At 41.2% G+C, this 13,358-nt stretch overlaps 1 protein-coding gene across 1 annotated transcript; it reads right to left on the bottom strand.

Annotated features, from left to right (window-relative positions):
- Window positions 1–381: 381 nt before the first annotated feature.
- On the bottom strand, window positions 382–11,083 carry LOC144791867 (gastrokine-1-like). The gene is made up of 6 exons (XM_078666653.1): window positions 11,040–11,083; window positions 7,551–7,604; window positions 5,641–5,778; window positions 4,019–4,129; window positions 2,322–2,460; window positions 382–652 (listed from the first exon to the last, which is right to left on the bottom strand). The coding sequence occupies exons 1-6, from the start codon at window positions 11,049–11,051 to the stop codon at window positions 558–560; spliced, it is 549 nt and encodes a 182-aa protein (XP_078522779.1). The 5' UTR covers window positions 11,052–11,083; the 3' UTR covers window positions 382–557.
- Window positions 11,084–13,358: the final 2,275 nt, after the last annotated feature.

Below are 13,358 nucleotides of genomic sequence, written 5' to 3'. Positions count from 1 at the left end.
AATTATACCCTCAAAGATTTTCTGATTTAGAGGATCGGGATTTAGAATGGAACCCCAAGAATGCACTTTCTGATAGCCCTCGCACTCCCCAATAAACTTCTTCTGATGATGAAGCTCGCGCAATGAGTATGCACACGAAAAATGCCCTTTGAAGTGGTAATGGACAATGGACACCCTATTTTAGTGGTCGATAGTACCTTGCATTTAGGCAAAAGTAGAGAGGGAGTAGTTCCTTCCTGTCTTAAGTTCTTTTGTGTGCTTTTTGGATAAAGACCTGAGTTTTTCACAGGTAAAACTCACCATAGTGAGAAGAAATAAAATAAACATATAAAATACAATTTTCAATTTCTCTTAGGAGAGTAAAAGGAAAAACAGCATGCATAGTGTTCACAAAAGAAGTTTATTATAAATCGAAAGAGGTCAGGAACCCCCAAGGGTGAATACATGAGTCAACAACATGCCCCTCACATCAGAGAGGAAAAGAGAGCACAAAAACACAAGCAGCATGAAAATCATTTAGACCAGGCACAGTCTTTTTTAGAGGGAGGGTTTCAAGTTTAGCAGCCTGTGATGCGGCCACAGAGGGTGATGCCCAGGATGTTCAGGATTCCAATGCCAGTGCAGCCGCTGCTGTCCACGAACAGGCTGGTGCCTTGAATAGAAGAGACAGCGGCCATTACAAACAGGACACGTGACTTCAGCATGATTTGACAGTGCACTTTGAAAGGGCGTGGATATCTTTCATTCCATTGGCCACTCCTACCATTTCATTTTGAGTTCAGATGGCTGCCTGTGCAAGGGCTTCTTTTGTTATGTTTGAGACATTTGGTGATGTAACAAAATATTGTTTTTACTGGTATATCTGATAGAGGGCGCCACATAACAAATTCATACATTTAACTCAGTGAAAACAAACACTGTGTACCCCATTGATGGAGCTTTACCAAGATTATACTCATGCAATGAGAAATCACTCAGCTTAGTTTTGATGAAATTGCGATAGGCTTTGATACCACTAAAATATGTTTTCATTCTATAGTAATAGATATTAATGATATCACTAAATAAATTGAGATCATCCCAATAGGATGAATAGGTTTTAAAGACATCTAATTTAGGGTTGAGGACTCGCAATAGGCATGGATGACACCACAGAAAAATTTCCATAGCATTCCACTATGCTTGAGAACATTCCCATAACCTTGGGGGCCTCAGAATAGGTTTTACGGATATTACCAAATGTTTTGAAGTCATCCCAATTGTTTTATATGACCTAAAAATTGGGTTACTGTTACCAGCAAAGGTTTTCATAATCTGGATTTGACGGAGTCTCCTGTCCACCAAGCTCTAAATAAGGCTGTTCATTTTTACCTCATATTTCCTACCACACTTTTCCCATTTTATGGTCCTGTGAATAACTGGTGTCACTCCTAAGCAATTTGGTGACATAACACGTTGCATTGGCCTTGCCGTGATTGAAGCTTGTTTACCTAAAATGGCAGCCTATGTCAGCATCGAGCCAGGGCCGGCCTTCGGCATGTGCAAGCTGTGCACCTGCACAGGGCCACCAAACCCCAGGGGCCTCCACGCCAATATATATCCTTAATATAATAATCCTCTGAGGATAGATACATATTTGCGTGGTGGCCCCTGGCAGGGATTTGGTGGCCCCCGGCTCTGTTCCACATCTAAACACCCTGACCCCCTTCTTTAACTCCAGGGGACTCTGCCTTGCCCGGACCCCCTCTTCTGGGGCCCCCTACCTACGCTCGCTGCCCAGGGCCTCCATGAGCCTAGAGCCGCCCCTGATCGAGCATCTAACTAAATGAGCATTCTTGAGAGCTTTGCTATCTCACTATGTTTCAGTGACATCCTACTAAAGTTTAAAGACACATGACTAGGATTTCAGCACATCTCAAGAGGTTTTCCGGGTTTCAAAGTGGGTTTTGAAAAAATTTCAATAGACAACCCAAAAAAACTTTGTAGATCGCTAACACTCTGTAATAGTTTTGCAGACCTCACAATAGCTATTGAATTTATCATGATATATTTAGAGTAGAACAGTATAACATGTTTTGAAAATAAATGCATATTGGATAACGTGTTGATTTCTTTATATCTCTCTTTCATTTGAAAATATGTATAGCTAAAATGTGTTTTTATATTCTTTTAAAATATTATGAGGTAATAAAAAGGGGCATGCTGGATAATTGTTGGTGATTGCTGATGATGTAAGATTGGGTAAGAGGACACGCTTTATACTTTTCATTGGATGGCCCCTTCAAAACATGAAAAGAAAGGAACCACAGGCTCTCCCTTACCTTGGATCTCCTGCGCGTAGTAGGTAGGCACGCCTTTGCACAGGGCCTCGACATGCTTCCCAAACTGAGCAACATTCTTGATTTTGTTCTGGGTGACGGTGTAAGTCAGCTCGCGTGGGTGAGGAGCACCGGCAGCAGGCTAGGAGGAGAGGGGAAAAAAACTCCATTAATAAGAAGTACAAGAACTTTTCTGAATAGTTTTGAAAAACACAATAGGTTTCTGGAAGAAAATCATAGTGTAAAGACCCAGGGGTATATTTACAAGGGGATAGTGCTTTGGTGTTGTTCTTGTTGCGCTATGCCCTTCTCCATATTTACAAAGTGGTGTTAAGCCACTTTTTGTGGCCTAATGCTTCTGTGTAAATATAGCCGCTTTACACACATCACTTTGCCTGAAAGGGGCGTGCAATGTGTGTTGCCGTGAGCGTTCCACAACACCACCCATTGCGTTTTGACAATACCCCTGATTTACAGGTTGTATAAATCTGAGGCAGTGGCGAAAACTAATGCCATTCAAAAGCAGGCATTAGAATGGTGAAACGAGGAGAAATACTTTTATTTCGCCTCAGTTTTGCTTTTTCTATGTGTGCTGCAATCTGCAGCACACATAAACAGAGCAAACCCCATTAATGATTGTTTATGTCCTGAAATGTGTCCCTTTCTGAACATACACAATAATTAAATAATGACGATTTACTACTTCTATGTGTACTGAAGAATGCAGCACACATCGAAGTAACAAATTGCCATTAATGATTGTTTATGTGCAGGAAGGGAAACCTCCCTGCACATAAACAATCATTCCTTGCAACGCAGGCACCCTTGCATTATGGTGCCTGCGTTGGTACTAGGCAGTTAATTGTAGCGCCAGCACTAAAGAAAACACAGGGGTGCACCGTATTGTTGTAAATACGGTGCATCCCTGTGTTTTAGAAAGGTTGGCGCGCAGCGCTGTCAAATTCGGCACAGCTCTGCGCTTCGACATTTCCTTGTAAACATGCCCCTTAGTTCATTGTCTGTACCCTAGACTATGGACCATACCATGACCAGTTTGAGACAAGGCAGTGTGAGAATGGTGTGCTTGTGCTTAGCCTGAGAAGGGAGCACTGGTGGACATTACATGATGCTCAGACTGGTGGACAGTGTGAAAAGCTGGTATTGGTGAGCACTGGCAATAGTACCACTCTGACCTTTTCCCAGTGGGCTACAGGCTCTATAGGAGCTCTGAGAGCAGCAGCCGGGACCAGCTATGGCACACAGCCCTTTTCTAGCAGTCGTACCCTGCACTATGGGGTTGATTTAAACTTTTTTGTGCCAGGGCTGGTTCTGATTTCCGGCCCAGGTGGGCAGGACGAAATGTGAGAAGCTGGCACTGATGGAAGCTCACATCGATGTGAAAGACGTAAGACCCCCAAATGACTCCCCAACACCTAGAGGCCTTTCAAATCAGGGAAAGCACCACAGAAGAGAACTCATATAAAGCAATATCCTTTAATCTATTCTGAGATATCATTGCATTTTGGTGCAAACTCTGTACACCATTCTAAGGGCATTTGTCACTGGCCAGGGCTTGCCCAACAGGACGCCTCCAATCTGCAGGCTCCTGCAGCTACCAATACTGTGTACCTCCTACAAGGAGGTCTGAGCATGTCCCTTCTTCAAGGGTCCCACTGCCTCCTCTTTGCTCCTATCAGTACCTTCTTCTCGTGGGACACGGTTCCGAGTTGAGCCAGGCTTGGCACGACAGCTTTGTTCATCCTTGACACCACGCAGGCCCTCTTGTGGAACAGTCTGGCTGCAAAAAGGCCCTTGAAAACACAGCAGGAAATAAGTTATAATGAGCCAAGATCCGTACTCTTTTCAGACAGCTATCTCTCAACCCACCCTGGCCAGACAACCTTACATGTAAAGAGCTGCTTAGAGTTCATTCAGTATTTACTCTACTCCCTTCTGGCGTGTGTCCAGTGCTTTACAAAGGTTGGTATACAGTCTGTTGTGTAAAATATTACAAGTACCTGAGGTCAGTGCTTCCAAGAGTATGTACTTATAAATGCTTTAATTATTTGTATATAATTTGTAAAACTTTAATGTAGTGCTAATTCAACAATAATGGCAATATAGATTACTATCCCACGTCCGGCCTCACAAGGAGTTGGTCGGGTATATACGCGGGGGCCCAGGATCTGGGATTCTCTCCAGTATCCCTGATCCTAAATCCAGCCATTCAAGTTATAGCACCAAATGGGGAATAACTGGGAGGTCCCAGGAACAGTAGGTGGAAATATCTATGTCATGCTGGGACAATTCTGCTGACATTTATCACCTCATATGAGCACCTGGTAAATGTCATGAAGGAAGCTGGTGAGGATTGAGGAGGAGGTTGGAGGGTAGAGGCCTTGCCAGAGTGTGGCCTGTGTATGGGAGTTTTGTCTGCTTTCCCAACGATACTGAAGGGGTACTCATATGTCTTACTCGTAATGGAACCTTGGTGGTTCTTAATGTATTGTCCTCCAAAGGGTGGAAGGCTTTGTCTGTCCTACCAATAGTAGAACCATTGAACTGCTGGTGCATTAAAAACATAGACAATGATTGCTGAACAGGTGGATCCCAATGTACAAGCTCCTTAAATTATATGACCCTGCTCCATGAGTTATAAATATATACTTCATGGATAGTCATACGTTTTATATATTGTCATACATGCTTACATACCAATGGAATTGGCACATGTTCATCAATAGGTATTGAAGGATGAGCGAAAAGAAATTGTTTTACAAAATGTCATGAAGTTTCTAAACTGAGGAACTTTGCAAAGTTTTGTACACAGGAAAAACAGTTGTGAAAAAAATTCTACAGAAAATAATCTTGTGGGACAATTTTTCCAAAAAATGGTGGGTTTTGCCTATATTTTGAACAGGAGAAACGACTTTTGTAAATGTATTTTATAACAATCGAAGTTTTAAACCTCACAACGTCCAAAAAGTTTTCAAAGTTTAACAAAAATAGTTTATGATGTTTGTGAGAAAATCTGCACACAAGTCAGGTGAATTTGAAGTTTCTGAAAAAGGTTCTACTTCAAGGAAGAGAGGGCACTCAGTTGGTGCCAGGTTTTGCAGAAACCTCATGAACTCTTTTACAGAAATAGCCTTTTGGAAAAATGTGTATGGTCCCTGGTTTTTCCTGGAAGGTTGTGGCCTATAAACATGAGTGTGCTCTCAAAGAGTTAGACATAATGAATGGCTCCTTATATGGATGGATGCTCCTTAAATAAATATGTGCAATAGTTCCTGAATGGATGTGCGAGGCCAGATATACTCACTCTGTTGTAGTCCCAGACAGAGTTCCAGGAGTTCCACCCATTGTAGTTGTTAATGTTGGCGACGTTGTCATGGTTATCAATGTTCACTGTCTGGTGGGTATCTCCTCCGACATTTCCTTTGTTGGATATATTGATGTCCTGGTGGAAACAGACATGGGAATAGTTGGTCCTAGCTCTATATTTATAACAACGATTGATAAAAAAAAGATATATACTCTAACCTATCAATACTGCTGAAGATTTAAAAAATGTGCGCAATTAACAATTTATTTTAATGAAAAAGCATGTCTAACTGGTGGAAATTCATAAGTAAGTTACACCTAAATTGTGATTAAGACACAACATCTCACTGAACATTCTTTATGCCCTTTGTGTTCAGAACCAAGTTTTAAGCAAAAACATGTATGAATATTAGAGAGACATGAATCCCCAATTTCTAAGCATCATTTATTGATCATTTTGTCTCTATCTTGTCAATTGTGTCAGAGTCTTCCGCCCACCTATGTGTGTGTCTTTATATCATCCAGCAATAGAGTGGCTTGGCCCTACTGGCCTGTGTGCTCAGCACTAACATTCTAGTAGGCAGAGTGGATTCACTATATTGTACTTTTTGGTAGAAGAGAGACTAATTCTCCCTCTAACCCCGCAATAAGCTGAGGTGGAAATCCCAGACGTGAAGCTGGTACCTTCCACCTAAAAAACTGTGCTGTGATATTAAATTGATACTTAATATTAGGGGTTTCTTTTTACACTGAGGCTGTGCAAAAAACCTATGCTGGAGCTTTGTGTTCCTGTTTTTTCATTGTGCTCTTTAGGCCATAAATGACGGTACCTCGCTTGGAATTTGCCTTCTGATTATCCCTTAGTCGCTGACAGATGGTAAAATTAGAATGCAGAAATCAAAATGAGAAATGAGTGAAAAAACATAGTGGTGCATACTATGCTTAGCTTTTTTTATAATAAAGTTTAAATCAGTTGTAAAAACTGCGCGACAGCGTGGCATAAATGCTACTTCCACGGAGTAGCTGTTGCACCTCCTTTAGCTCTGAAGTACAAATAACGTCACTGGTGCTCTCCATTGTGCTGATGATGCCGGGACCACACCATATTATTTAACACCGGAAAGAGCCTGATCAGTGTAAACCCATATCCACCGAAACACCATGCAGGCAGATGCAGCTTGAATCACAACATAAGTAGGGATACCAGTTTTATGGTGTTTCTTTTTTAACATTTCTGTATGTATTTCTTTTTTGGCCATCCTCTAGGTATTTATCCATATTTATTTTGCGTTTTGAGAACAAATCAGTCGTAAAATGGTATATTACCACATTTATTTAACTGAAAAACATGCAGTCATACTTTGCTGTCTGTTGCATTTTAACAAGTTAAGCAGCCAAATATAGCGAAACATTACAACCACAGGCAAATATCAGCATTATATTGCACAAATATGTTAACATAGGTCTGTATTTAGGGAAATCTGAACCTGTTTTTTAACTTCTCATGCTATCTGCTCAGCGTGTCCTGGAAAGCACAAAAGACAGCTTGGAGAGTCACCCACAAGAAGCATCATTTTCTGTATTTCTCCGATTTTAAAAATTAATACAGACAGAAAACAATTTTTTCTGTCTGTATTTATCTGTAAGAATCAGTAAAAACGGAAATCTGGGAGCCTTAATCATATGTATTTAATTCTTATAGCTCTCTTTAATTCAAAACATTTTAACAAAGTGCATATTGTTAATATTATAGAGAGAAAATTGATACTAATTTGGGAAAGGTGAAAGGAACGAAATGCTGGCCAATATTAAAACCTGAACATTCCACGTCAATGTTAGTCGTGCACGCTTGATCCAGTGAGCTATAATTCAGACACAGTAAGTGAAAATGTAAAAAAAAAGACTTACATCATTAGCAAGTGACTGAGTTAGGAAGACTCCCAAAAGGGCAGCGGCCAGCACCTGAAATTGGATGTAGATAGTGGTAATGTCATCAGTAAACACAACTGATCACTATGTGTTACATCACACATAACTCCAAAATGGAAGAAGCTAATTTACAGTACCTTGTAAAAAGAAATTATAAGAACCTTTGATTGGGTGAATCAGTTTGCCACATTATAAGAAAAATAACTTTCCCTGGAACATTCAAAGTCAGCAACATGCAACAAAATAAAGGTCCTTTGACGCGCTTTCATGAAATCGGAACATCATGATGTCAGGAGATTTGAAAACTGAGTAATATTGGCCTCTTAAATTAAGAGGGGTTACCCCATTAGTAACTGAACCGTATCAATTGCTTAAGTGAAAAATAAAAAGAATGAAATGACAAGTTCAAAGACTACACCTACCACACAGTGCGTTGTGACCTTATTGAAGGGACACCCCAGCGATACACTTGCTTTGTCTGAGAGTGACCCCATTCTTTATTGATGTCTCAAAAACGTCTTAGTTTCACACAAATAAGTGTTCTATGTAGAAATTCCCAGGAAATTTTGAAGTTCTCGTTTGAGCAAACAAAATGTATTGAGCTCCCGACCCCTCCTTCCCAAATCCACTTCTTCCCCCTAATGTCAGAAATCATATGCAGAGTATTTTAGTTTATACAATTTAGAAAACTTTACTTTTAATTTATGAAGAGTGGCCTATCAGTGTCTGCCTCCATGATGCGCAGCCTTGAAATTTAAAACCTCCGTACCACTTTCAGCCAAAGGCCCTTTTCAAAGCAAGGCATTTAAAATGTTTTCAGGAAAGGGATGGCAGCACGGCCTGAGGTGTTTTTATCAAGATAGATTAGTGCATTTGTAATGTGTTCATAGGTTTAAACAGGCCTCTAACTGTGCTGGGGTAGAATAGCAAACGCTTTAGTCTTTCACCCTATGTACCCACCATGCAGATGCTTTAGTAGTTTTTCCCTTGTGGACCCCAGTGAGCCCATGTTCAATTTATGAGTAGAGTCAAATGTGTGTCCTGGATTCCACAAGAGACAGTACACATTCTATAGAGTTCATCAGAGGGGATGCAGGCAAAGGACAAGTTCAACACAAAGCTTTGTTTGGCCACAGATCATTTTTTACATAAACTTAACATTCTGTCGCTTCTTATTAAATTACATACTGACAACTATGCACAGGTACGGTGGGGCCAGAGTGGGGAAAAGACCGATAGGATTCCGGTCCTTAGGGGCGTCCGACAGGGATGTGTTTTAGCTCCCACACTATTTTCCCTGTACGTAAATGGTGTGGTAGAGCACCTGCTTGACGAACCGGCAGATGCACCCTCCCTTGGGGGGGGTGCGAATTCCTACCCTGTTGTTTGCGGACGACACTCTCCTCATCTCAAAACTCCCCAAGGTCTGCAGAAACTCTTGAACTGCTTCCAGGATTTCTGCTCAAAAAGAGGGCTGGTCATAAATGCGGATAAAACTAAATATCTGATCATGCACCCTCCACGGAAACTTGGTCGTCCCCCAGTCCTGAACTCTGTCCCCCTTGAGAGAGTTTCCGAATTCGATTATTTGGGAATTCGCATGAGTGATACTATGAGCTGGTCACCCCACATTAACAAAATGATCCTTAGTCACAAAAGGGTGGGGGGAGCATTACTAAGGGAGTATCGTAACTCATCAAAACAATGTGTTGCCCCTGCAATTGACATTTACAAAGCCAGAGCTGTCACGGCATCATTATACGGGGCGGAGTTATGGGGCCTAGGAAATATGGAGGTTCTATCTAAGGCATAGAACAAATTTCTGAAGGATATTCTGGCCATTCCCCTCAGTACTCCAACAGTCCCGGTGCAACTGGATGTGGGATGTAAACCTATCATGGACCAGGCTCGCCTTCGGCCCCTTCTTCTATGGGCACGCCTGTGGAGGGTCCCAGAACTGAAAACCTATGCAGATGGACTGTCAGAGGTAATGGGAATGGGCGGTTGGCACAAAATCAAGTGGTTAAGGGACACTAAAAAACTTTTGGGGGATTTGGGTTTGGGGTCTTGTTGGACTACAAAATCTGCTCCACCAAAGGTAACCCTAAAAAAACTATATTGGGAGTGGGTCTCTGCCCTGTTGATCAGCAATCCACGTCACTGCAATTCCACCGCAGCCTATCTGAAAATTAGGGACGTGGTTGCCTTCGAGCCCTACTTGGATTTGATCACAATTCCTGCAGATCGGGCACTTGACATCAAATTTAGAGTGGGTACTTTACCCCTAGGTGACCTACTCTCAAGATGGAACATGCCTGCGCAAGTATCACCCTATTGCGCCCTCTGCTCCACTAGGCGTGAAACGGTGGCACATTTCCTTTTTGAGTGCCCTGACTATTCCCGCCCAAGAAATCGTTGGCTTAAACCTCTTTGCAGACAACTGGGAACTCGCCAGCAAATGGTGGCGCTACGCATTTTATTATCAGACACTTCTTCCCCAATAGTCTGTAGCGTTGCGAAATTTCTAAAATGGGCTTGGCTGATTCGCTTGAAGAGACTTTCCATTTCAATTGAATTCTTCTTTTAACTAAATTATTTTTTGCACCATTGGTACTTCTTTTTTAAATTGTTCTTAACTTGAATTAGTCTTTTTGTATTTACGATGTGCTGTTTTATATCCATGTGTAATGCTTTTATGATATCTGCATATCGAAATAAAGCCATCAACCATAAACTTAAAACCTTAGGTGAAACTCTACTTCTATAGCCCAACCAGCCAATGCCAATGTGTCAAGGAAGTCAGCTGCTCATGCTTGAATGTAACCCCCATATGAAGCGTTCATTGTTTTCCAGGGCCTAACCAAAGGGTCAATTGCTAATTTGAGAGAAAAAAACTGTAAGGTGTAGTGACTGCACCGTGGCCCATGAACAATTCTGAACTGTAAAAACCCTCAGAGGTTAGCATAGGAAAGCAAGGAAGCTTTACCAAACAAGCTAAACCTCATTACTAACAAGCAACGCCTGAACCCAAAGCTTGCTCTATTATCTTTTTTTTTCTCATTACATGAACACTAGACTCCTAAAACTGCCACGCCTAAAAGGCACATATATATTGTAGAGCTGTTTGTCAGATAAAGATTGAAAACAGCACTTCCCATCAGTACATCAACATGCATGTTCCAGAATACATTCAGTAATTCTCACTCAAGCTAAAAAAAAAATATTATTTGTACACAAAAACACATAAGTTGAAACTCATGTACCCAAACACCTTACATCCCTGGAAGCCCAATTAGCACATTCAGCTTAAACATTAAAAGTAAATGTTAACTGATAGCATTGTGCAAATGTACACATAATTTGGGATATTGGAAAATCTGCACAAATGTACAAGTAATTGAAAACTGGATACATTTGTACAAAAAGGTCTTGCATTATTCAAAGGAGGAGGCGAAAAGTCATACTTACAAGGGTCTTCATTGTGAGTCCTGAAGTGTGCAGCTAGACTGATCTCTGTCTGTAGCACCCCTTTATATATGTGAACTCTATTAGCAGGTGTGGCTAGCTGGGAGGCTGCCATTGTGCTGGAATTACTCCATATCAGAATTACATGCTACAGTAAGTAGATTAGTTTATCTCTTTCCAGCATTAAGCCAAATTAGTCATCTGGTTTCCTTCCAATAGGTAATCACTGATTAAAAGTGCTCTCGATTTGGTCTGAATAGTGAATTTCTAGCGATTGAGTCAATTAGATTGATCTGCGCCCTTTGACACAGAACCCTGTGTTTGAGGTTATAGTATGACAGGGTTGGCCGGTCTCTGATGTACTCTAAATCCACAACAAAGAAGTGAGGAGAAATGTATTGTACTAAGTGCAACAAATATTCCAGTTTTCGTCTATGTCAAGATATGGTCAATTTCTTTGATTGCTAATAGGTCATCCTTTAAGGGGTGTTTGAGAATGGGAAAGATTCAATAAGGTGTAAGAGAAGCGCTGCTATTGCAAGTAGGACTGCTCTTCCTATTTCAGTACTTCGAACAGGAGTGCCTCTGACACCTCTCTCACTTTAGTAAACATTCTGCAATCTCAAAATCCCCTTCCAGATCACTTAATACCAATCAAAGAATTGATTAGCAAGTTGACAAGGATGAAGGGTAGAACCTTTGTTGCATTTAATATAATAGCTTGATTTATGATCAGCTAGCACCTAAGTGTTAAGGTAAGTACATATATGTAAGTAGAGATTACCCCTAGATTTGCTATTCTTAACTTCACATATATGTATCTTGAAAATATATTTGTATTTAAGGTACGTAGAGGGGGAATTAAGAATAGTAAATGTATACTTTCCTATACATACATTCACAATATTTCAGTAGCCCATATTCTGTCTATGATATTTTTGGCGCACAATTTTTTCTGCTCAGTATGCTCACCTACTACCCCAACAGAAAAGGATGGGTTACAAGCCTTGCCTTTTTACCTGAATATCTTGATCTCAAACATCCTCATCTACCTTTTCAGAGATGAGCGAGTGTCACCTGATAAAGGAATTTATCTTTGAAGCAGACCAGTTGTACAAGAAATACATTCTTAACCCCTTCCACGCTCATGACGAGCTGGGCTCGTCATGCAGTAGCCTCCTGCTACGCTGATGACGAGCCCAGCTCGTCATGAATAATGGGGTTCAAGGAGTTCCAGCACAGGAGAAAAATCCCCATAGTGTTCAAGGTGTTAAATATCACACATGCAGCCTCATAGCAAGCACAACAGGGGAGCTCAAGTCAGCATAACACATTAAGAATGTGGGGAAAAAAGCTCAAAAGCTGTCAAGAGGCGGTATTCAGACCAAGGGCCCGATTAAAATGTTGGTGGGACCACCTCATGCAGGCCGTCTGTGGTGGTCCCACCAACATCCAGAATAGCAGTCCGACTACCGCATTACATGAGATAGAGAATGATCAATCAGAAAGATAAGGGGCAAACCAGTCAAGCACTTTGTCAATAATACAAAGGGTGATAAGAGTGGCTATCAGGATGGAGTATTCAATGGTGTGAAATGCAGTTGAGAGATCTAGATAATAAGTCTACATAGAGGAAATTAAGAAGGACTGAAGTAATGCAATTTGGCTACATAAGAGATAAAGAGAGGTCTGAATGGAGTGGAGAGTTCTGAAATAGGATTATAGGGGATTTAATAGGCTGTGTGAGAGGAGGATGTTCCCGGGTTTTGGGGAAGGAAGACGTTTGGGAAACTAGAAGATAGTTAGACAGGGCCGATGTTAGTGGTGTGGGTTTTTGTAGGGGTAAGACCCCAGCCAACTTAAAGCATTGACAGTAGTTGTCTAAGCTGAGGGAGTTGTTGAATGGAGAGGTCAAGCAAGAATGAATTTGAGATGAGAGAGCAGAGTATTTGACAGACTGGAAACTGAGAAGGTAAGATGGTGTGCAAGAAAAGTTGGCAGATTTATTTTCAGACATCAATTGAAGGAATAGTTTGATTATGTGAATGTGAGGGGAAAGAAAAAGTTCAGAAAAGGGACGTGATGAAGAGAGTAGTCCTGATTTTGCAATTTGAAAGTGAAGTAGGAGGCAAAGTTTGAGGCAAAGAAAGGAAACTCAGTGAGGGATGTGCGAGGTATTAGGAAAAGGAAGTTAAAGGTATGGTTATGTTGTTCAATATGTGAGCATGGACAGGAGATAATGTTTAAAAAGCAGTCAGACTTAGCTGTGTTTGGTGCCACTGTGAGCTTCCTCAAGGGAAAATTTGTAGTCACCCAAATGCT

The sequence above is a fragment of the Lissotriton helveticus genome, chromosome 11 (assembly GCF_964261635.1).
Source record: "Lissotriton helveticus chromosome 11, aLisHel1.1, whole genome shotgun sequence".
NCBI lineage: Eukaryota > Metazoa > Chordata > Amphibia > Caudata > Salamandridae > Lissotriton > Lissotriton helveticus.
Note: the sequence above shows the minus strand (reverse complement) of the source record. Positions and strands in the feature narration are given on the sequence as shown.